Source organism: Euprymna scolopes, chromosome 17 (genome assembly GCF_053919585.1).
Source record: "Euprymna scolopes isolate OS-2025 chromosome 17, ASM5391958v1, whole genome shotgun sequence".
In the NCBI taxonomy this organism is placed as follows: Eukaryota; Metazoa; Mollusca; class Cephalopoda; order Sepiida; family Sepiolidae; genus Euprymna; species Euprymna scolopes.
In genome coordinates this window covers 42,414,966-42,439,846 of record NC_136498.1, presented here as the reverse complement: position 1 = coordinate 42,439,846, position 24,881 = coordinate 42,414,966, and the positions used below count along the sequence as shown (strand labels likewise).

Genomic DNA, 24,881 nt, shown 5'->3' with positions numbered 1-24,881 from the left:
AGGATAAATATTCAATTTTGTTACAAATATTTTAATGATTGGTTAGTAATTTACTGTAAAACTGGTTTTGGGAAGTTCTCATGCTAACAGCTTCTTTTTACTTAAAATAACACCGAACACAAAGTTCTAGCAAGCCTATCTGGAACGTGGGCAAAACAAGTCGACAGGAGAAAAAATATGGCTGATCTATAAATAACTGAAGAGGAAAATAACTCAAATTTTTACCTTTTTCTTTTTTTTTTCTTTTTTTTAAAGGTAACACTTTCTAGTAAAGGAAAACGTTAAATTGCAGTAAACTAGTAGGTAATTAAAATAGAATAAAAAAGTAAATAGTGAAATTCAAAATTTTTAATATTGAATTTCAAGTAAAACCAATGGTCTCTATTTGTTATGTTACAGTAATGAATATATCCAAAAATTACAAAACTGGATAGGTAGAAAAAAATTATTAAATAAAACATTTTTTGATGAAAATTATCAAAAATAAAGTGTTTTGTTAATGTTTGGGGGTTAAAAGAAGGTATTGCCAATTTTTAAATAAATTGTTCATTAACAAGCAGGAGTTATTTGCTTTGTTTTTAGCATAACTGAGTTACTTCCCAAACATCGCCGGTTGTTGTAGAGGATCCACTTCTCATCACATGTCACAATCCGCTCTAGAAATGGGTCGTTTTTGTTGCGCAGAAGGAGCGTAGAAGAAACCTCAAAATGACGATTTTTTTTTTTTTTTGATTATCGTTCAATTCATACAGCACCCATTTATCCAACATCTTTTGGCTCTAAATGGTGAACGACTGGTTGGATGCTCGATCAGCTTCAAATAAGGTTTTCAAATGTTCATTATCGACTGCAGGCGGCCGGCCGGCCGCGACCGTCTTAATCTTCAGGGTTCTTGTCACCATTGCAAAATTTCTGGAACCACTGTCATGCCACACGTTCATTAGTTGTTCCTGGGCCAAACACCTGATATTACGAGCTGTCTTGGTATCTTTTTGGCCTAGTTTGAACTGGAACAAGAAAATTGTACGGATTTGAATTTTGTCCATGCTGTTGAAAACCTGCAAAATAATGAAGAGATTGAGAACGTAACGAAGAACATGATTCGATAGAGCAAAAAATGCACTTAAAGATGATATATAACATGGCTACATATGTCAATGAATTAATCCAGAAACTATAAAAGTAACATGTTAGAAAACGATATTGATTTTGCACCATCTAATGTTTAAGTACTTCTGACAAGCCAGTTATGTAGGTACCATTGCTTTTAGTTAAAATTAACACAAAAAGTAATTACCATTGCTTTATTTTTTTAAAATAGATTTTTTTGTTTTCCAAATTTTGCTATTATAGTCTAGTTGCACCAAAATTAATTTTACGTTTTTTTTTTTTTTCCAAAGAAAGACAAATATTTTTTGCTTGAAGTTCTCATTTTTTGGTATATTTACATCTGCCATATTTTTTCTGTTGACTTGTGTTTGTATTTCACGTAAATGACTACACTTGCTATAACTTACTATTTTTAATATTGCTTTTTATACATAAGACATGATTTTAAGTAAAAACAAAAGTTTTGGATCAATGAAACTCATTTTACAGCAAAAAATAACCATACATTAGAACATTTTTTTTTTTTTTTCTTTTTGAAAGTTAATCATCAAAAATGATTGCTTAAATTAATGCTATAAACTCAGTTTACCAGCAAGTTTGTATATTTATTTTTAAAATGAAAATTGTAATTTCTGTCTGATTTGAAGTTTTAACTGTGTTTAAATGTTCATATGTTGATAAAATTTGAGTGAATTATTATTGGTCAGTTGGTAATAATACTGCTTTGATGTTTATTTTGTACTACTGTCCTATGACTTACAATTCCCCATTTTAAACCCCTCTCTTTGTTCTTTTTTTTGTTTTCACAGCTCCCTAGAGCGGTATGTAACATAATTCTCACCATTATTGTTATTTATTCATTTGTTTATTAAGAGAAGTAAATGAAAATTTGATTGTTTATTTTGTTTGTATATTTCAGGGTTTTTTTTTTTTTTTTAAATATTTTTAGCCTAATGACGGAACAATATATAATAGATTTCTATTTAAGATTAAAGAAGGGAAACCTTTCCCACATTTTTTTTTTACAATTTTTCATGATGAAATAAAAGGTGATTGTCTAAATGTTAAAAACAAATTTTAGTTCTATTCAACTTGGATTCATTATTGTAAACTAGTTGTACTTACCTGACGTTTGAGTTTCAAATTTTTTTTACTTCCATTTTACTCTCCTTTTTGTTTTATGATTTTTAAAATCAATTTTATTTATTATAGTATTGTTTCATTAAATCATTAGTTTAGGCAAACTGCCATAACACTATAACCAATCATTATTTACCTCTTCAGAAAGTTAGACACAAGGTCAGGCGTGGGTTTTGCTGAAAATGTTTGCAACGTGGCACAGTCTGTCGTTAACACTTATGTTTTAATCTCTGTTAAATTGACTACTTGTAAGTAATGAGAACCCAGAGGATTTCAGCATTTATGGAGGTACTCCGTAATATTGGCTGGAGAAAGGATAAAGATGGTCAACTAAAGACATGGTGAAGGCAGATATATAGCTGTCCCTTCATTTTTTTTGTGTCACTAGAACTGGCAATAGCTGAAGACTTTCCAATTGATGCAGGACACTGTAAACTGATTTGAAGCGGATTAACTTATCCCAAGAAATGCTGTTACAAGTACAAAATCTGTATGGAACAGAAGACTTTGTTGGTTTGGTCACATTGAACGAAAGAATGAGTCCTTTGATTTAGATGTAGAACAATTGAGGTCACAGAAAGTCGAGGAAAACATGGGAGGACGTAATAATGATAGATTTAAGAGAGGAATAAAGACCTAGCCAGGGATAGTTTAGAAGTCAGTTTCTAAATCGTTCAACAGAGCATGTAAAAATGGATGTTAAACCGAATACGATGATGATGACCTTACGAATATAACATGCTTTCAATTCTGAAAAGTTTACATCTGGCCATGCAAATTCATAAAGTGTTTTTTTTTTTTTTTTAATGCATTAGATTATAATTATAAACTCTTTTCTTTTTATAATAAAAAGGAGAGTTTATAATTATAATCTAATGTCAATAATTCAAACAAACCTTGCATTAAAAATCTTCTAGTGTTGTAAGAATCAGAAAAACTTGAAAGGGTTTTTAAAAAGATTTTAAGAACCTGAATTTGTAAATAAAGAATGACTAATTAAACTAGTGCATCAGTTGTCAAAAATTATTGTATGTTTTTTTTTTTTTTTTTTTTTTAATTTATTTTTTTATCGCTTCTCAAATTACATACAGCTTTTATAATCAAACTTACTTGGAAACAATGGTTGTGTTTACAAATAATACTAATACTTCAGTGAGATGCTGTTGATTGATGTTAGCATTTGATTGAGTATAGACTAAATTACCCAAAATAGTTTTGTAATTAAATAAATTCTTATCTCTTATGAAAAGAGTACTTGTCTTTTATTTATTTTTTTTTGATAACTCAGATATTCCAACCAAGAGATCTTTTAAGATTCTGACTATTGCTTTAAGTTCAATTGTTTGAATCTCTCTCTTGCACTTAGTTCACTGGGTATATGTGCCAGGTAGGTTTTGAAGTTCATTTTAATAAACCCAGTTGCTCCCATAATTACTGGAATGATAGATCTTCTGATAGTTTTTCATGTCATACATAAGACCTTAGTATTCGTTATCTTTTCATACATAAGACCTTAGTATTCGTTATCTTTTCATACATAAGACCTTAGTATTCGTTATCTTTTCATACATAAGACCTTAGTATTCGTTATCTTTTCATACATAAGACCTTAGTATTCGTTATCTTTTCATACATAAGACCTTAGTATTCGTTATCTTTTCATACATAAGACCTTAGTATTCGTTATCTTTTCATACATAAGACCTTAGTATTCGTTATCTTTTCATACATAAGACCTTAGTATTCGTTATCTTTTCATACATAAGACCTTAGTATTCGTTATCTTTTCATACATAAGACCTTAGTATTCGTTATCTTTTCATACATAAGACCGTAGTATTCGTTATCTTTTCATACATAAGACCGTAGTATTCGTTATCTTTTCATACATAAGACCGTAGTATTCGTTATCTTTTCATACATAAGACCGTAGTATTCGTTATCTTTTCATACATAAGACCGTAGTATTCGTTATCTTTTCATACATAAGACCGTAGTATTCGTTATCTTTTCATACATAAGACCGTAGTATTCGTTATCTTTTCATACATAAGACCGTAGTATTCGTTATCTTTTCATACATAAGACCGTAGTATTCGTTATCTTTTCATACATAAGACCGTAGTATTCGTTATCTTTTCATACATAAGACCGTAGTATTCGTTATCTTTTCATACATAAGACCGTAGTATTCGTTATCTTTTCATACATAAGACCGTAGTATTCGTTATCTTTTCATACATAAGACCGTAGTATTCGTTATCTTTTCATACATAAGACCGTAGTATTCGTTATCTTTTCATACATAAGACCGTAGTATTCGTTATCTTTTCATACATAAGACCGTAGTATTCGTTATCTTTTCATACATAAGACCGTAGTATTCGTTATCTTTTCATACATAAGACCGTAGTATTCGTTATCTTTTCATACATAAGACCGTAGTATTCGTTATCTTTTCATACATAAGACCGTAGTATTCGTTATCTTTTCATACATAAGACCGTAGTATTCGTTATCTTTTCATACATAAGGCCGTAGTATTCGTTATCTTTTCATACATAAGGCCGTAGTATTCGTTATCTTTTCATACATAAGGCCGTAGTATTCGTTATCTTTTCATACATAAGGCCGTAGTATTCGTTATCTTTTCATACATAAGGCCGTAGTATTCGTTATCTTTTCATACATAAGGCCGTAGTATTCGTTATCTTTTCATACATAAGGCCGTAGTATTCGTTATCTTTTCATACATAAGGCCGTAGTATTCGTTATCTTTTCATACATAAGGCCGTAGTATTCGTTATCTTTTCATACATAAGGCCGTAGTATTCGTTATCTTTTCATACATAAGGCCGTAGTATTCGTTATCTTTTCATACATAAGGCCGTAGTATTCGTTATCTTTTCATACATAAGGCCGTAGTATTCGTTATCTTTTCATACATAAGACCGTAGTATTCGTTATCTTTTCATACATAAGACCGTAGTATTCGTTATCTTTTCATACATAAGACCGTAGTATTCGTTATCTTTTCATACATAAGACCGTAGTATTCGTTATCTTTTCATACATAAGACCGTAGTATTCGTTATCTTTTCATACATAAGACCGTAGTATTCGTTATCTTTTCTCTCTCGGTTCTGTTTAACCCAGATTTATTGGACACACTGACTTCTAAGGTTGCTTCTTTCTCCTTGTTCCATATCACTGTCAAGTTTTAGGCTCCATTTTCTAGGGACATAAATGTAGGGATTGCATAGTCATAGTGGATGGTGCATGACTTATTTCCAACTGTTCTTTCTGGTATGTTTCTAGAACTTGCTGCTGCATTCGATATTCAACATTTTACAGCTTGACCAGCAGAGATATATACACACTCCAGTGTGTCGCGCACGCTTGTCCATTTCTTTTTTGTCATTTCTTCTGACAGAATGTTTGTTTTTTTATTTTTTTAAAAAAATTTTTATTTTTTTCTTTTTCTTTTTTTTTCTTTTTTTTCTTTTCTTTTTTCTTTTTCTTTTTTCTCTTTTTCTTTTTTTTCTCTTTTTTTCTTTTTTCTTTTTTTTCTTTTTTCTTTTTTCATTTTTTTCTTTTTTTTCGTTCTTTTTTTCTTTTTTCATTCTTTCTTTTTTCTTTTCTTTTTTCTTTTCTTTCTTTCTTTTTCTTTTTTTTTCTTTTTTCTTTTTTTTTTTCTTTTTTTTTCTTTTTTCTTTTTTTCTCTTTTTTCTCTTTTCTTTTTTTCTCTTTTCTTTTTTTCTCTTTTCTTTTTTTTCTTTTCTTTTTTTTTCTTTTTCTTTTTCTTTCTTTTCTTTTTCTTCTTTTCTTTTTCTTCTTTTCTTTTTTTTATTTTCTTTTCTTTTTTTCTTTTCTTTTTTTCTTTTCTTTTTTTTCTTTTCTTTTCTTTTTATTCTTTTTTTTTCTTTTTTTTCTTTTTGTTTTCTTTTCTTTTTTTTCTTTTCTTTTTTTCTTTTCTTTTTTTTTTTTCTTTTTTCTTTTCTTTTTTTTCTTTGTTTTTTTTCTTTGACTTTGCTTTTTTTTCTTTGCTTTTTTTTCTTTGCCTTTGCTTTTTTTTCTTTGCTTTTTTTTCTTTGCTTTTTTTTCTTTTCTTTTTTTTCTTTTCTTTTTTTTTCTTTTCTTTTTTTTTCTTTTCTTTTTTTTCTTTTCTTTTTTTCTTTTCTCTTTTTCTTTTCTCTTTTTCTTTTCTCTTTTTCTTTTCTCTTTTTCTTTTCTCTTTTTCTTTTCTTCTTTTTCTTTTCTTCTTTTTCTTTTCTTCTTTTTCTTTTCTTTTCTTTTTCTTTTCTTTTCTTTTTCTTTTCTTTTCTTTTTCTTTTTCTTTTTCTTTTTCTTTTCTTTCTTTTTCTTTTTTTTTTTCTTTCTTTTTCTTTTCTTTTTTTTCTTTCTTTTTCTTTTCTTCTTTTTCTTTCTTTTTCTTTTCTTCTTTTTCTTTCTTTTTCTTTTCTTCTTTTTCTTTTCTTCTTTTTCTTTTCTTTTTCTTTTCTTTTTCTTTTCTTTTTCTTTTCTTTTTCTTTTCTTTTTCTTTTCTTTTTCTTTTCTTTTTCTTTTCTTTTTCTTTTCTTTTTTTTCTTTTCTTTTTCTTTTCTTTTTTTTCTTTTCTTTTTTTTCTTTTCTTTTTTTTCTTTTCTTTTTTTTCTTTTCTTTTTTTTCTTTTCTTTTTTTTCTTTTCTTCTTTTCTTTTTTTCTTTTCTTTTTTTTCTTTTTTCTTTTTTTTCTCTTTTTCTTTCTTTTTTTTTTTCTTTTTTTTTCTCTTTCTCTTTTTTATCTTTTTCTCTATTTCTCTTTTTTTCTCTTTTTTTCTCTTTTTTTCTTTTTCTTTTTTTTCTTTTTTCTCTATTTCTCTTTTTTCTTTTTTATTCTTTTTCTTTTTTTTCTTTTTTTTTCTCTTTTTCTATTTTCTCTTTTTCTATTTTCTTTTTTCCTATTTTCTCTTTCTCTTTTTTTCTCTTTTTTTTCTTTCTCTTTTTTTTCTCTTTTCTCTTTCTCTTTTTCTTTCTCTTTTCTCTTTCTTCTCTTTTTCTTTCTCTTTTTCTTTCTCTTTTTCTTTCTCCTTTTATTTTCTCTTTTTCTTTTTTTTCTCTTTTTCTTCTTCTCTTTCTTTTTTCTCTTTTTCTTCTTTTTTCTTTTCTCTTTTTCTTCTCCTTTTCTCTTTTTCTTCTCCTTTTTTTCTATTTTTCTTTTTTATCTATTTTTCTTTTTTATCTATTTTTCTTTTTTATCTATTTTTCTTTATCTATTTTTCTTTATCTATTTTTCTTTATCTATTTTTCTTTATCTATTTTTCTTTATCTATTTTTCTTTATCTATTTTTCTTTATCTATTTTTCTTTATCTATTTTTCTTTATCTCTTTTTCTTTATCTCTTTTTCTTTATCTCTTTTTCTTTTTCTCTTTTTCTTTTTTTTCTCTTTCTTTTTTTTCTCTTTCTTTTTTTTTCTCTTTTTCTCTCTTTTTTTTTCTCTTTTCTCTTTTTTTCTCTTTTTTTTCTTTTTTTCTCTTTTTTTCTCTTTTTTTTCTTCTCTTTTTTTCTCTTTTTTTTCTCTTTTTCTCTTCTTTTTTTTCTCTTCTTTTTTTTCTTTTTTTTCTCTTTTTTTTTCTCTTTTTCTTTTTTTTTCTTTTTTTTTCTTTTTTTTTCTCTTTTTTTTTTTTTTTTTTCTCTTTTTTTTCTTTTTTTTCTCTATTTTTTTTCTCTATCTTTTCCTCTTTTTTCTTTTTTTGTCTTTTTTTTTTCTCTTTTTTCTTTTTTTTCCTTTTTTTCCTTTTTTTTCTCTTTTTTCTTTTTTTTCCTCTTTTTTCTCTTTTTTCTTTTTTTTCCTCTTTTTTCTCTTTTTTCTTTTCTTTTTTTTTTTCTTTTTTTTTTTTCTTTTCTCTTTTTTTTCTCTCTTTTCTCTTTTTTTTTCTCTTTTCTTTTCTCTTCTCTTTTCTTTTCTCTCTTTTTTCTCTTCTCTTCTCTTTTTTCTCTTCTCTTCTCTTTTTTCTCTTCTCTTCTCTTTTTTCTCTTCTCTTCTCTTTTTTCTCTTCTCTTCTCTTTTTTCTCTTTTCTCTTTTTTCTCTTTTCTCTTTTCTCTTTTTTCTCTTTTCTCTTTTTTCTCTTTTCTCTTTTTTCTCTTCTCTTCTCTTTTTTCTTTTCTTTTCTTTTTTTCTTTTCTTTTTTTCTTTTCTTTTCTTTTTTTCTTTTCTTTTCTTTTCTTTTCTTTTCTTTTTTTCTTTTCTTTTCTTTTCTTTTCTTTTTTTTTTCTTTTCTTTTTTTTTTTCTTTTCTTTTTTTTTTTTCTTTTCTTTTTTTTTTTCTTTTCTTTTTTTTTTTTCTTTGTAATTCTTGTTAGAATCACTAGAATTTGTCAGAAGAGCCGACATTTATACATCAAATTTTGGTCTAAAATTGAAATACATTTTCTTTACTTTTAAGATCATTGTGTTGTATGTTTTGGAGGAGTGGTAGATTTTTTGAACAGGAAGGGATAGTGAAAGGTAGAAATTTCAAATGAAAATATTTACATATGCTTTAACTCTTCTATTTTGTTGTCCATGTCTCTGGACAATACTGGGCAGTCATCATTTTTTTTTATATATATATAAAAGATATTGAAATACATTGTATTATGACAGATAGCTATATAGTCTATTTTAATCTTTAAGTTATAATTTTTTTTCTCAAAAATAATTCTTTTTGCCAATGTAGCCTCCAGTCTAATTCAGGTGATTTATTTATTTATTTTCCCAACATGGCAACCCTCTAATCAAACTAGGAAATCACCAAGGAATTTTAAAATGAACCTTTTTGTGATACTGTGGATGCCCTCCCCAAAGTGTTAGGAAGTGATTTATAGAAAAAAGAGGAAAAGAAATTATCAAAGTTAAAAAAAACAAAAAAAAACTTGGTTGGTTGTTAGTTTTCAAATAGCCAGCTTAGAGTGGCTGATTGTACAAGACTGGTAGTTATTTTGTATTAATCAAGGTATGGTGGTGACTATCACAGAAGACCACACATGGAGATCAATATATTTAGAGTTAGTTTACAAACTGTCTTGAGTTCAGGACAGTTGGTTGCTTGGAGATTAGGAGAGCAGCCTTAAGAGACAAGTGATCTGTCAACATACAGATTCTTAAATTCCCCAGAAGATACATCTTATTTTGAAAAGATACATCTAAAGAATGCCAAATTACATTGGGTAATAAATATTGTGATTATTTGTAATAATCAAGATAAAATAAGTCTAAACAATAGGAATTTAATTATCGTGAAGCAATTATCTTTAACATTCCAAAGCATGATAATTTAGTAGGTTTAATGCTTATTAGCAAGGTGTAGTACCTGTTAGTCTCCTTCTGATATTTCAGAGTGTTACCATAGGTGGAGTTCCTCAGTTGTGGTTAAGCCAATCTATCTAGGAGAAAGAAACTGATTGAAAACAAAACCGGATAGAAAAATTCTGTTTGTCATGTAAGGTAATCTTCTGGTTGGTGTCACAAACAAAACCTCAGTTTCTATTTTTGTCATGAGCAAGGATGGAAGTAGTAAGGTTTATAAAGCTGTCATGAGAATGATTGTCATTACGCAATTGGTTTAATCGAGAATAGCAAAACCTTGTAAAAAAAAAAAAAAGAAGCCCAATCCTCTGTTTATGCTTATGTGTTCTAATCTGTTGCAATCTCTTCTGTATAATACATTTGAAATTTTCAAGTGAATAATTTTTCTTTACTTTATGTAAATCATTCTTCTGAAAAGAACATTTGTTTTAAATATTTTGTTAATTGTTTTACTGCAATTGAAATATGTTAGGTATATAAAAAAAATGCATATTTCCATACTTTGAAATATTTTAATTAATATAACTTTTCTATTTTGTTGTCTGTGTTTGTCAAATAATTCTGCTATCGAAATGTTGCAGTTTTCAATGTACACTATTACATCAACGTTTTGAAAGATGGATTCATTGTACATGCATGCAATTAGTATATGCGCGATGTCCACAGAATCTTTTTCTTTTCTACATGCATGTATTTGAGCATTTCGTATATGTGTATATTTTAATAGTTCAAACTTTCAATGAAAATGTTGGATGTATGTTAATTTTTTTCTTGCAATAGAGCAACGGGATGTTAAATTCCAATGACCCTTTTATTCATTTTTCTAAATTTAAGATTCATATAACTTGACAATTTGTTTTGTACATCGATAAGCAACCAAGAATGTGTGTGTGTATGTCTGTATGTATATATATATATATATATATATATATTATATATATATATAGTAAGTTATAAAATATATGTGGTGGCGATCAAGCTACACTGAATATTCCACATTTCATCCACTCTAGGACTCTTCAGGCTTATGCGCCTAAGTCTGAAGAGTCCTAGAGTGGATGAAATGTGGAATATTCAATGTAGCTTAATCACCATATATATTTTATAACTTACTAACTAGCTCTACCTACGTATTGAGCACTTTTGAAGTAAATACTTAAAGTTTACGCATAAATTTATACTTTCGTATATTAATTTTATGTGAGTAAATGAAGTAGTTATATATATTTTCGGTGGGAAGATATCCAAAAATTGAAAATAATTGAATTTTAACAAGGGTCGTGGATAGCACTCAATCATAAGAGAGCAAGTTATATTTAAAAAATTTATGTAAATACAGTCATATCTTGCTACGATGTGCAGACCGTTTCAATCATATTAGATATCATCAGGCAAGAAAAATTAAGGTACAAAAACTGAAAAGGTTCAACGCCTTTTCAAATTTTGAGGAGAGAAAATTTGCCATAAGAACTTTCAACCATTGCCACTCATGGCGAATTTTCTCTCTTCAAAATTTGGTAAGGTGTTGAACCTTTTCAGTTTTTTTACCTTAATTTTTTTTTGCCTGATATCTGATTGAAACGGTTTGCACATTGTAGCAAGATATGACTGTATTTACGTAAATTTACATAAAAATTATTTTATATATATATATATATATATATATATATATATATATATATATATATATATATATTAATCATAAAAATAAAATTATAGTAATATAAATAAAAAGTAAAAAAATAGTAGCATTAATAATTAATGAAAATAAACTATAAAAAACAATCTTTTATATGTATAAAGTAGCAAAGTCCCAATCTTAACATTTGAAAGTGTGCACCATCCTTAGGTTGGAAACCCTCATCAGGTTTGGTCATGATTGATTCAGTAGTGTGGGCTGTAGGAGAGAATATATACACAAGCTATGACCTTGAACTGTGACCTTAGCCTTGAAAAATGGCGTACACCATCCTTAGATGGGGGGGGGGGGGCTCTTATACCAGGTTTGATCATGATCGGTCCTGTGGTTTGGGTCGTAGAATTGTGTGTACACACACACACACACACACGTGAACGTTACTACTTATATATAAAAAGCGAGAATATGTGTGAGGACACTTCTCAACTTATATACTTAAAGGTTTGATGTATAAACTTGAAATTTGGTATATAAGGTATTCAGACATGTGAAAAACTTTTTAATTGGGTTTTCATCTGGAAAAAAAGTCTACTAAGGGGTCAAAATTGTGAATGTGAGGGTCATGGGATTTTCATTTGTTTGTCAACTGTTTCATGAATATGCATACATGAATCATTCATGTGACAGATTCCTTATGTTAAGAATAAGTAGGTTTGAAAACATTTTTAAAGATCATGTCAAGCTGGTCTAATGGTTATCGTACTTGGTTTCGATCAAAGCTCAATTTTATTTTTATTTTTAAAAAAATTTTTTTTTTACTTACAAAATGTGAACTATTTAGAAAAAACATACTCAGTTTCTGCATGAATTACAATGTAATTATGACCTGGCAATGCCGGGCGATCTTCTAATATTGCACTAAAACTATGACAAAAAAAATTATATCTAATAATCTAAATACGACTCCTGATTTAATAAAATAAAAAAAATGATAAATAAGGGACTTAAAATAAAAAGAAAAAACATGAACATACATGTGTGTATGAACAGGCATATAGCTAGGAATATACTTAGAAAAAAATGAGAACAAATTATTAATCTCCCTTATCTCAAATTCAAGCTTAAAAAAATGCTATGTATTTTTAAATATCAATTAGGAAAAAAAAAGATAGATTAATAAGTAGGGCTATGACAACAGAATATTATTGTTGTGACTCTAGTATATATTCGACACAGTTAATCTATCGAGAACCACATCACTCTATCTGAAAAGCATATAAGATATTAACTAATATATAATCGAATCAAAATAATGAAAAGAATATTCTCGTCCTTGCCCTATTAATAAGTTAACAAATGACCCCCCCCCCAAAAAAAAAATAAAAATAAAAAATAAAATAGAACTATAAAATAAAAAAGATCTGGCATACTGCAAGATGAATATTTGGAAATCAAAAACCAGAAAATGACCCTAACAGATCATGAACTTGACTCCAAATTTGAGTATTATGCAGTCTGATGATCGTATACATTTTTTTTTCTACAATTGCTGGTGAATTGTGCAGTTAATTGTTATGTTATTGCAATATAAAATGTGGCAGAATTGTTGTTTAATTTATCTTGTAAGCAAATTCATATTTCGCTTGAGGTTTTCAATGTTTTATATTTTGTCTGCTTCTATATTTGTGCTTTTTCATTGTGGAAATTTTTTATTGCTTTTTGGTAGGTCCTCTTTTTGTACTTCATACATTTTCAGTTCATATTTATTTTTTCTGGTAAATTTTGATGTCAAAAGTATCAGTTTTAAAAGAGGATTTCAAATCTTTATTTTAATAAAGATTTACAACAGTTTCTTCAAATGTTTCAATGTATTCAGTTCAACAATAAAAATCAATTCTTTGTCAACTTTGTATTTTTTTTTTTTTTTTTTTTACATAAACCACGTCTACAGAATGGTTTTATTTGGGGATTAGTAAGTAAATTATTAATTGAATTTAAAACTAACTAATTTTATTAAAGTGACTTTTTACCTTTAAAATTATTAGATATGTATTTTCAAAAACTTTAAATCTTTTAATACATGAACATTTGCAAAGAATTTTGAAGCTTGTTTAAATAATTGGAGAAATTGAAATGTATTTTGGTGGATTTTATTTTACAATTAAATTTTTAAATAGGATTTTTAAGCTTTCATCACTTAATGCCAGTGCAGTTTTGATACTTATCCATAACCTGACCCAACTTTGTGTTGGCATCTTCCGTAAACAATCAGCATAAGCTATCAGAGGTGATGAAATCAAAACACTAAAAACAAGTCCCCCCTCCCCTCTTTTTTTTCCAAAAGTGATGTGTACCCAAGGTTGGGATCATGGATTAGGTGTAAGAAAGATATATTCACAAAAGGTTACAAAGATAGGATAAAGGGCTAGTGGAGCTTACTATCAGGTGGTATCCAATATGGGTAATTTACACATGGTACACTACTAGTACCCCTGCTGATTCTATAGTATTCTGATACTACCCCCTTGAGTGTTAGCTCATATCATGGAAGAGTCCATGAAGCAGGTAAGTTTTGATTTTGTAGCAAAAAGGTTTCACCTAAATCTTTTTTACAATATGGAAAGAACTTCAAAAACATTTTCTTTTTTAAGAAGTTTCAAATCTTTTTGTTTTACTTACAATAAAACCTTTCAAATAAATATAGAACCAGTATTAAAACAACTTTAATAAATTGTATTCTTTTTCCAAAAATATTAACTGTTTCAATAGCTTTATTTAATTTTTTTTATGCTTTACAGTGTTATTTATTTTTGATTTAAAAAAAAAAATTAAAAAATTTAAACTTGTTGCTATGAGCTTCACAATTTTATAAAAAATAGTTTTTACTGATTGGCTAATCACATTGGCATCTTCCCACTGCTTATTCTAATCTACTAGAAGATGCTGGCATAAAGTTTGACCATGTTCTGGATAAGTACTCTTTTTGTAGTTCTTGTTTAGAAATTTGAGTTTGAGAAAAAAATTTATGTATTCACCCGTCTCATAATGAAGATATCATATTCCAAAAGTAATGACTTGATCAAGTAATTTTTTGTTTAGTTTTATTTATGTTTTTTAACTAAGAAAATCAAAATTTAGGATTTTTAGTGATAAATTTTTAATTTTGAAAACAAATAAAATCTTGGTAATTAAAATTAAGTTGTTGCCCTTGAATTTTAACACGTTCTAAAACGATATGGTTGCTCCCAACTCTCATCATAAAATTTGATTTTCTTAGTTAAAAAAAAAAAAAAAAAGTTTAGCCTCCTAGCTTATTTACTTATCCATAAACTGAAATGTTTTTAAGACTTTCTATTTGTATAGCTATAAATAAAATAGCTTGTTTTACTCCTATTTATCTGATACATTACAAGTGTGCAACCATAAAAATGATGCAAAAAAAAATTATGCTTTTCCAATGTTCTTTCTAAATTCATTTCAGGCTGGGATGTGTTCTGATTTGCTCTTTTATTCCCTCCTAAACACTTAAAATATGTCCTAAAATGAATACTGTTGCCTCATCTGAGGACGAGCTGCTGAGTACTCTATTCTTGGACAGGATACAAAACCGATTTCAAAATTTAGTGGACGATGTCCTTTTCTCCTCTCAGCTGCCTCTTTCTCATAGAAAATGTGTTACGAGCTTCTCTCTGCCTTATTTTCATGGCAGTTGCTCGATTGAGCTTCACTCTATGGTTCTCCCCCCTGTAAGTCATTATTATTAAACAGCGTTGTTTTGATCTACCTCCCCCCCAACACACACACCTCCAAACACCCGGGTACCCCCGCTAGTCTAAAATAAATTAACTCCTCTAATTTCTACCATCATTAATCATCATTTGACACCCAGTAATGCTTAGCCTTGAGTGGCCTCTGGGCCTTGATAAGTGGTGGCAATATGGTTAAAAAAAATAATCTGGCAAGTCTTTCACTCTCATGATAGAAGGAAAAAGCAATTACATTTACATGTTTTACTAAGTAATAAATACTGTGATTAAATAATAGTAACCTAAAATTAAACTAAATCAATGGGGATACTAAGTATAGTAAAACCCTGGGATACAGTGGCCTTAGGATACATTTTTTTTCAGGTTACAGTGTAGAATACAATGTATTTCCGGCCCCTTGGTTACGGAATTTGTCCTGCCTTAGTGTTTAATTTGATTATTTGTATGCTATACTGTACTGTATTTTGTTACTAATTTTTAATGCCATTACCAGGGTTCTATCGTATATGTAATTTTTAAATGTCCTTTTTTTAAATTTTTTTTTTTATTTTGGTAATAGCCAAAAAGTTTACATAAAGTTGTTTTTAAATTAAAATAAATCAAGAGGGGGGGGTGATATTTCTGTTTATATAGCTAATGCCCTTGCTGTGTACTTTTGCTCCATAGTTATCTTTTCCCCTCATTTTTAAGTTTTGCAAGAGAAGAAAAGAATTTCCTTGTAGTTTGTCTCCTGATTGCTTGTAAGTTTTCCAGAAAATTGACAAAGATCGGCCACTTGGATTTTTGCAAAAAACAGGAAGGTGTAAAAATGTCTATAAAAAAAAATCCATATCTCAAATTTTCAACTGCTGGAAGCAAAAAAAAAGCCCCCCCAAAAGCATTAACTTGCTGTAAAATATAATTCAATGGATAGAAGCAAATCTAAATTAAATATTTAGGAAGATTTTTTCTTCCCAACTGTATAAATATTAAGATTAGTACAAGAAATCTATGTCTATAAAAGTGAAAATGTCTGTGTTCATTTCCCTACACAATAACTCTGTCAATTTTAGGTCTACAGACTCGAACTTTGACATTATTGAGATTTGGGAAAATCTTTTTAATCGGTTTTTGGCCAGAAATTTTGCTTTTAAGGGGTCAAAGTTCAACGATTTGACCTTTGAGAACTCTACCAAACTCCTCCGCCAATTTTGGGTCTAAACACTTGAAATGGTAGATATAGGTTCTTTGGACATGGATCAAACTTTATAATTTGATTTGAGCCCGAAACACATGCTAAGGGTCAAAATTGGGGTCAGAGTTTTAAAAAATTGACCTCTGCGGTTTCTACCAAATTACTCAGCCAATTTTTGGTCTAAATATTTGAAATTTTATATGAAGTGTATTCAGACTTGGGCAAGCTTTTTAATCAGTTTTTGGCCAAAAATTTGGCTGTCAAGGTTGAAAGAGTTGACCCTTGAAGATTCTACGATTCCTCCTCCAATTTTGGGTCTAAACACTTGAAATTTTAGATGTGGGTTACTTGGACATAGGTCAAACAGTTTAACTTGATTTGAGCCCAAAACAAATAAGGGGTCAAAATTAAAAAAAAATTTTGACCTCTGCGGTCCTTACCAACCTTTCTCTGTGATAGTTTAGGAAGCCTATTATTATATAGAAAGGCATTACCATACATATGCACACTTTTTAATATGTGCATATGCACATAAAGTTATGAACAGTACATAGAGCCCGAGCAAAGCCGAACTGAACTGAAAATGTTGCATCCCTCTACCTGTTCTACAAGTATTTTAATGGTGAATGCTCTGACAAATTGCAAGCACTTGTGCTCCCATGATGTAAATACCCTCAACAAACCCGAGAAGCAGCTAAATCCCACCCCTACACAATAGAGATCCCTAGATGTAAGAGAGCTTTCTACTCCAGTAGTTTCTTCTCCAGAACCACTAGACTTTGGAATTCCCTTCCGAGTCCCTGCTTCCCCAACTGTTCTGACATGCTGAAGTTCAAGTGTAATGTGAACCGACATCTTGCCGCCAAATTCCCTACATAGTATCCCAGTATCTTATGTCCCTGATAGTAGCCCCCTACACCAAAGTGGCAATGTGCCTTGCTTGGGGTGAAAAATGTAATAAAAAAATTAAAAAAAAAAAAAAAAACTGTTAGTATGTAATAAAACTGAGTTCCACAGATTAAGGTGCAAGGTGAATGTCTTCCTATATAATGGACAATTAGCTGGGGAAGCTCCATCAATATAACAGGCATGTTGCTGACCACACTATCTTTTCCCTGTGTCCTTTGGCCTACTCTCATTTTGAAGAAGCATCATGTTTTAACAAACTTCTAGAACTGACCTTCACTTCTGATCTGAAATGGAACACGTACATCAAATCCGTTGCCAAGACCGCATGCAAAATGGTTGGATCATTCTACCCCTCCAGTAGATATCTTGCTGCCGATGCAATCCTCTACTTTTATAAGAGCCAAGTACATCTTAGGATGGAGTACTGTTGCCACATCTGGGAAGGAGTTGCTTGAAACACCATATCTTGCCTTGACAGTTCCAAATCAACTTCAAAATCTAGTAAGTGATGCCCTTTTCTCTTCACTGCAACCTCTTTCCCACAGAAGAAATGTGAGCCTGTTTCTGCTCTATTATTTTCATGGCAGATGCTCATCTGACCTTCAATCTATGGTGCCACCACTGTGTAAACTTTCATAAAAAAAAACACTTGTCTAGCTACAACCACTATTAACTATTTCCCTCTCTATCTGTGCCTAAATCTAAACACATTCCCTGAGGAAAGCTTTTCTAGAACTGCCATCCTGTGGAATTCTGGTCAGCTTTGATTATAATATGGTCGTTTTCAAGTTCGATGTAAACAAGTTCTTGCTAAACCGTTCCCTTAAATCAAATTATACCAAATTCTACTAACGATTACTATGCTGTTGTCCTGATTATCCTTGAGTGGCCTTCGATAAGTGGTGACTTTTATGTACAGAGTGTCCATAGAATCCGTGTGCACTTTAAAAAACTTATAACTTTATTTGTATTTGCAATAGAAATAATCTGTAAAATGAATTTGAAAGAAGTAAATCTATATTTTTTAACCTGTTATTGAAATTTTATTTAACTTTCCACATGCCCTCCATTAGCAATACAAAGGGTAATATTATTTTGCAGTTCAGGAAAAACATTTACCAAATGATTTATAGTAATGCCTGAAATCACTTCCGATGAACTAGGTTTGGTTGTATATACAATTGTTTTCACATGTCCCCATAAAAAAGTCTAATGGAGTCAAATCTGGCGAACGTGAAGACCAATGAAATGGTCCACCCCTTCCGATCCATCTGTTAGGAAATTCCTGATTTAGAAACTGTCTAACACGCCGAGCAAAGTGACAAGGAGCTCTATCTTATTGAAACACTGTATCATCTTTCAAGTTTAATTGTTCAAGTTGTGGAATAAAGTAATTCTGCAACATATCTAAGTAGCTGTCACTGTTAATAACACAATCTTCAAATAAATATGGCCCTATGATTCGATTTATTCCCAAAGCACACCGCACATTAAATTTAAGAGAGTCCCTTTCATGTTCAACAGTTTCATTTGGGTTTTTTAGTTCCCCAAATTCGGCAATTATGCCTGTTGACCTTGCCACTAATGTGAAATGTTGCTTCATCAGAAAACAGTAAATTACTCACAAATGCATCATCATTGCAAAGTTTTTCATTGAACTGGTGACAGCAGTGCATAATAATTCTCTTCTAACAACTGTTGATGTAATTGAATTTTGTAAGCTTTCATATGAAGTTTTGCCCGCAGAATCTTATACACAGACTTTGGCAGCCCGAGCTCCAATGATGCCCGTCTTACAGACTTTCTTGGACTTGCAGTAAAGGATTCTTCTATGGAAGCAACACTTTCGTCACTGACACATGGCCTTCTAGACCGTGGTTTATCATGGACAGAGCCTGTCTCTTTAAATTTTTTCATCCATTTAACAATGGTGTTCCTCTGAGGCACTTTTTTATTGTATTCAATTCTAAACTTTCTTTGTACAGCAATAGTAGATTTCAATTCAGCCAACCAAAGGACACAGTTTACTTTTTCCTCAATTGAAGCCATGGGAACAAATTGATTCTGAAAAACAAAAGAAAATATTTTTTACTTATCTAAAAATTGGTACGGATTTTGTGGTGAAAAATTATTCAATAACTATACTTAAAAACTAGATACATGAAACTTTATAACATTTTTTACAGATTATTTCTATTGCAAATATAAATAAAGTTATAAATTTTTTAAAGTGCACACGAACTTTATGGACACCCTGTGTGTGTGTGTGTGTGTGTGTGTGTGTGTATATATATATATAAAACTACTGTGGATGGGTCGGAAAAACTTGTTTGCCAAACTCCTTTTTTATTAGTTTAACAAACAGACCACATCCTTTTGTTCATTGTTCCGTTTCTGGGCTTGCAGTTGTCTCCTCACAATCTGACTCGTTCTGATGAGGTGCCTTTTGAGACACTAACATAGTCAGTTTTTACTACACGTTCATTCCAGTTATATTTGATGTGTCGTCTCTACATGTATTGGTAGGTCTGCCTTTTCATATCTCCACCTCTTAAAGTTTTTGTTAGTAATTTTGTCAATTACTTTATTAGCATAATTAAATCCTAATTTTTTATGAAAACAGCTTTTGTTATTTCTGTGCATGTTTTATGTTTAACTTTGTTAGGAGTGAGATGTAGATTAGAAACATGAACATCACTAAACAAATTTAAACTCCAAAAAGATAACTAATTTTGAAAAAAAAAAAATGACTGGAATCATTCCTTTGATGTCAGTAGGTCAAAGAAATGATTGACAAGAGAATTTTTTCTGACAAAACTGATTGGAAATAAAGTCGCAGACATTGACAACAAATGACGTAAACCAATCTTATTTAACAGCTTGACTACTGTATAGCCATAGAGTTGACAGACCAATCAGGAACAAAGTCAGAAGAATCGGGGATTGATCAATATGCAAAGTTCCTAGCTCTGCGTCGATTTGTGAATATCCTGAATAAAAAAAATAAATAAAAGCATTCTTTTATAAAAACTGTCTTGGTTTTTACACCAAGGGAAACTACTCTTGTGCCAATAAGAAATGAAAGGGCAAGTCGTGTCTGTTTGATCCAAAACTTTGCATTTACAAGACAAAGGGTTAGAGCAGTGGTTTCCAACCATTGTGCCACGGAGTGATTACTTATGTGTCATTATAGGTGAAAGTTACAAGAAGTTGTAGGTGAAAACCACTTTCATATCGATTAATAATTTGTATTAATAAATACTCAGACATTATTACTTACATAATACTAATGTTTAAATATAAAAAAAAAAAAGAAATAAAATGCATAAATCGTTTGTTTTAATTTTTAGATATTTTGAACTTATCAATGTTTATAAATATTGGTAAGTATTCTAATGCTTTATACCAGCCATTCTCAACTTTTCCTCCATCATTGACCCCCCCCCCGCCCCTAGGCTTTATTTTTTTTTATTTACCTTTACCACCATACAAAAAATTCATAGTCATCATAAAGTCTCCGAAAAACAAGGTAAAAAAAAGTCTTATTGTTTATAAAAATAGGAATATACATTCATATAACAAAAAAAAAAAAAAAAAAAAAAAAACTTTTCAAAATAGAAAATTATAAAATTAATTTGCATTGCATTTCTTACACATGACACAATCTGAAAAATAATTATTTTTAAATTATCAGGTACTTCAATTATTTACTATATAATCTTTTTACCACTTCGGGGAAAATTTATCCTTCATTGAAAACCTCTGCTTTATACCGTCTATCTCCTTTATAATATTAACAAATTCTTTATAGATATTTCTTATCTAATATTTATGTATTGAGAATTCAGGTTTCAACTAGGAAAAATTGGAATATAGAAGCATACTGAATACTAGATATGGCTTACACACACACACACACACACACATATATATATAAATTTTTCATATTTTTTATTTTATTGCAAAAAGGCTTTATGGGTAGAATATCATTTTGTTATTGGTGTGCTGCAAAAATTTAAATAGCTCAATAGTGTTGCCATATAAAAAAGAATTAGAACTACTTCGGGCAGAGGTTAAGTTATATAAGAAAATTAAGAGACCAATTAATAACTTATACAGTTTTATAGTTATAACTAAAAATGAGAGGAAAATTTTGTATCTTAAAGATTAAGCAACTTCAGATTTAATAAAAAATTTTACAATACCTTTTTAACAAGTATCATTATGTAATTAATGTATTTTTTATATATCTTTCCTTAAAAATAACTTGTCATTTTTATGAATTTTTGAATAAAAATTGTTTGCCATTCCTTTGCAATTGATATCAAATTGCAAATATTTCACAAAGAAAATTTTCTTTACAACAAAATCTTGAAGTCTTGCATTAATGAAATCAGAAATTTCTTTTGTTGAATATTTAATTTGATATGAAATGTTTTATTTCAGTACGGATGGACGTGAATATGCACTGAAGCAGATAGAAGGAACTGGAATTTCTATGTCTGCCTGCCGAGAAATTGCTGTAAGTTGGATGAAATCAACAATATATTGTTTTTGTTTTATGATTTTTGTATTCTATTTTTATTTTGGGTCGTTCCAAAGGTAATGCTTCCTATTTTTATTCCACACAAATGGATCAGAGGTAATCGCAAATCACATTGTTATAATAACTGAACTGATGCATTGATGACCTCAAAGTTTAATCTTTTTTGCAGATATTGACAGTGTGAGACAATTTAGCAACCTCTGTCATGGATGTGTGTCAGAAGCAGATATGTCATTGAATTCCTGGCAAAAGTGCATTGAAAATGGTAACTGTATGGAAAAATAAATTCTGGATCAAAAGGTTGCTCGTTCATTGGTACCACTCCAATCTTCATAGCTCTTCCACTTTTTTATTTTATTAAAAAAAAAAAAAAAAGGGAAGCATTACTTTTGGAATAATCCTTGTAGATTGACAATGTTTTGGCCAATCAGGTTTCCAACCTTCTCTAGGTGCTTCTCTTTAGATTTGGAAATCTGTGAACTCAAAATTCTATAAGAGTTCCGGAGTTTGAAAAGATGCACCTGGAGGTTGCATCCATCGAAATGTGAATTAAACTACAAAAATGAAAAAAAAAAAAAAAATTTTCTGGATTTAGTCTTTACATATCATAATTTTAGTCTATTAAATTTCTTTTCTCTTTTAAAATACTTGTTTATTCAAACAATTTTATCATATGGGAATTTTTTTCAGTGCACAATTGATTGCTATTTTAATACAGAAGAGCAGAGTAGAATAATAGCAATGTTTGTTAGAAAACAATGCCTTTTAAGTAGACCTTGTTTAGAATTAGATACATTTAAACCAATAATTATAAATAGTAAATTGGGACACTAGTTAAAATAACACCTATATTAGTCCCCCAGAATGTAACACAAATGTTTCTCTGTAGATTACTTGCCATAAATATAATTTTATACTATTACTATTACTACTAAGCTCTACCTATGTATTGCAAGCTGTTAAAATCCTAAATATACACAATTTCTTATATATACATGCACATAAACATGTTATTAATAATCCAATATAATGAAAAGAAAAATTGAAAATTGTTTAGTTCTAAATTTTTGAGATAAGGAATGATTATTTGGATTCTTCGGACTACTGTTCTCTTCTTGAGTGTTGTTTACATGTTTCAGTCTGTGACCTCCAAACCTCTTCATCAGTCATAAGATATAGTAATAAATAGTGATATTTACATCTAGAAACAAAAAGAGGTTATAGGCTAATAAAATTCATACTAGAATTGTCTGTAAGGACCTCTGGCGCAGTGGATAGAGTATTTGATGAAATTCAGTTGTAAAAAGTTACCTTCTTGGAGATTTAAGGTTCAATCCTCAATGCGAGCGACCCAAAAATAAAATTGTGAATTACTTAGGACTTCTACCAAGTCATGGCTGATGAAACGAGAGCATGCTACCTCTATGGATTGAATAAAGGGTTCCATTTTAAATTCCGCGCAGATTCCAGACTTTGACAGAAAGATTTTCGAGTTCGACAAGATACGTCAGAAGAAGGTCTGAAGTTGCATTGACCGAAAGCACTTAAGATGAGGACAGTAATCCGAAATATCTAAATATGAAATTTAATATTTTCATTGACGTTTTTTTTTGTTCAAAGACTACTTCAAGATATGATGTGACGAAAATTAGAAATTAAAATTTTTATTTCTTATATAATTTTATTATTTCAAGTTAAGAATATTCAGAGAATGGATTATGAGATTTATGCAAGAGTCCTTAATAAAAAAATTAAGAACTGAACTTTTGGAAAAACAATATCTAATGAAGTCTAGTTATCTATAGTTAGTTGACTGAAACATACTCATGATAGTGTAGTGATACCTAAATGTTTATGTAAAAACAAATAAAAAATATTACTATTTCTTATTTGTATTATTCATCAGACTACTGTTCTCAGCTTGAGGTTGAGTTTCACGTTTCACAATCCTTATCTCAAATTCAGAAACGTCATACTTTTTCATATGAACTGGAATGATATATGCACACAAATACAAATCTACGTGTGATTTCATTAATTACAGTGGCTTTTCGTTACTTGATACTGCTTTCACTGTGTATTACATTAGATAAAAAATATTTTCCTCTATCAATCAAAAAAAAAATTATTGGAAAAATTTTTTTTTTTTTTTTTTTTTTTTTTTGGAAAGGCCTGGGGGTCACTCGAGAATAAAGGTTAATGAGTGTATGGTAGTCAATGGGACAATATTGTAGTAATTGTTAGTAGTGGAATTTTGGCAAATTGGATTACTTAAGGGGATGGCACAATAAGAATGAAATGTAACAACTGTCTAGAATTAAAATATATTGAAATTAGAAAAGTAAAACTACATTTCAATGTAAAAAAAAAAAAAAAAAAAAAAAATTTTTTTACTGTCTCTAATTTTTAAAGTTTCCCTTTGAAATTTTGACTGGTCTTAATTTTTAAAATAGTTTAAATAAAATATTTGAAATGTATATTTTGTTTAAGATTGTTTTAATGTCAGCATTTAACTTTTTTGTTTTACTATTATATATACACATTTATTTCATTTTTATTTTATATACTTTTATTTCATGTTTTTCTTTTCAGCTTTTAAGAGAACTCCGACATAAAAATGTAATTAGTCTACAAAAAGTATTCCTTTCACACACAGATAGAAAAGTTTGGTTATTATTTGATTATGCTGAACACGATTTGTGGGTAAGAAAACTGAGTTTTTTCTCACTTTATCATTGAAACATTTGTAAATCAGATTGTACCCATTTATAAAAGTTTTTTTTTTTTTTTTTTTTTTTATTTAATTTGTTTTTGAGGCAGCAGACTTTAAATTAAATCACAGAAAAATATTTTTATCGTACAAATCTGGTTTATTCCAAAGACTGATTTTATGGTATTTACAATTTAAATACAAACTTATTTAAATACAATTTTTGACCCCACGTATATGGCGTAATCTAGAGGTCATATTTTTGCAATTCTATGCATAAATTAGGCTGTACTTCTGCAATAACACATTAAATCTTGTCTTCCAAATGTTTTGTCTGGTTTCTCAGTATAGACATGGGACTTTACATATCCCCAGTGAAAATAATCTAATAGGGTTCAATCATATGAACAAAGTGGTAAACTGATTGTTCCGTAATGCTGAAACCACATGATTAATTGCCAAACCAAGCTGAACCCAAATATGCAATTAAAGAAAATTTTAAAGTTTGATATCTCTACAAAAAAAAAACACCCTATACATGTTTAGATTGTCATTTATT

The 24,881-nt window shown here is 29.2% G+C and overlaps 1 protein-coding gene across 2 annotated transcripts in view; it reads left to right on the top strand.

Moving 5' to 3' along the window:
• The window catches only part of LOC145296737 (cyclin-dependent kinase 8-like), an 84,103-nt gene that overhangs the window by 12,903 nt on the left and 46,319 nt on the right, over positions 1-24,881 (top strand). Inside the window, exons 3-5 of one of the 2 annotated variants that reach the window (XM_080142757.1) lie at positions 1,920-1,931; positions 21,513-21,588; positions 24,205-24,315. In XM_080142757.1, coding sequence (XP_079998883.1) covers positions 1,920-1,931; positions 21,513-21,588; positions 24,205-24,315 — 199 coding nt within the window. The remainder of the gene's footprint in view (positions 1-1,919; positions 1,932-21,512; positions 21,589-24,204; positions 24,316-24,881) is intronic. The other variant, XM_080142758.1, reaches the window with a different exon arrangement.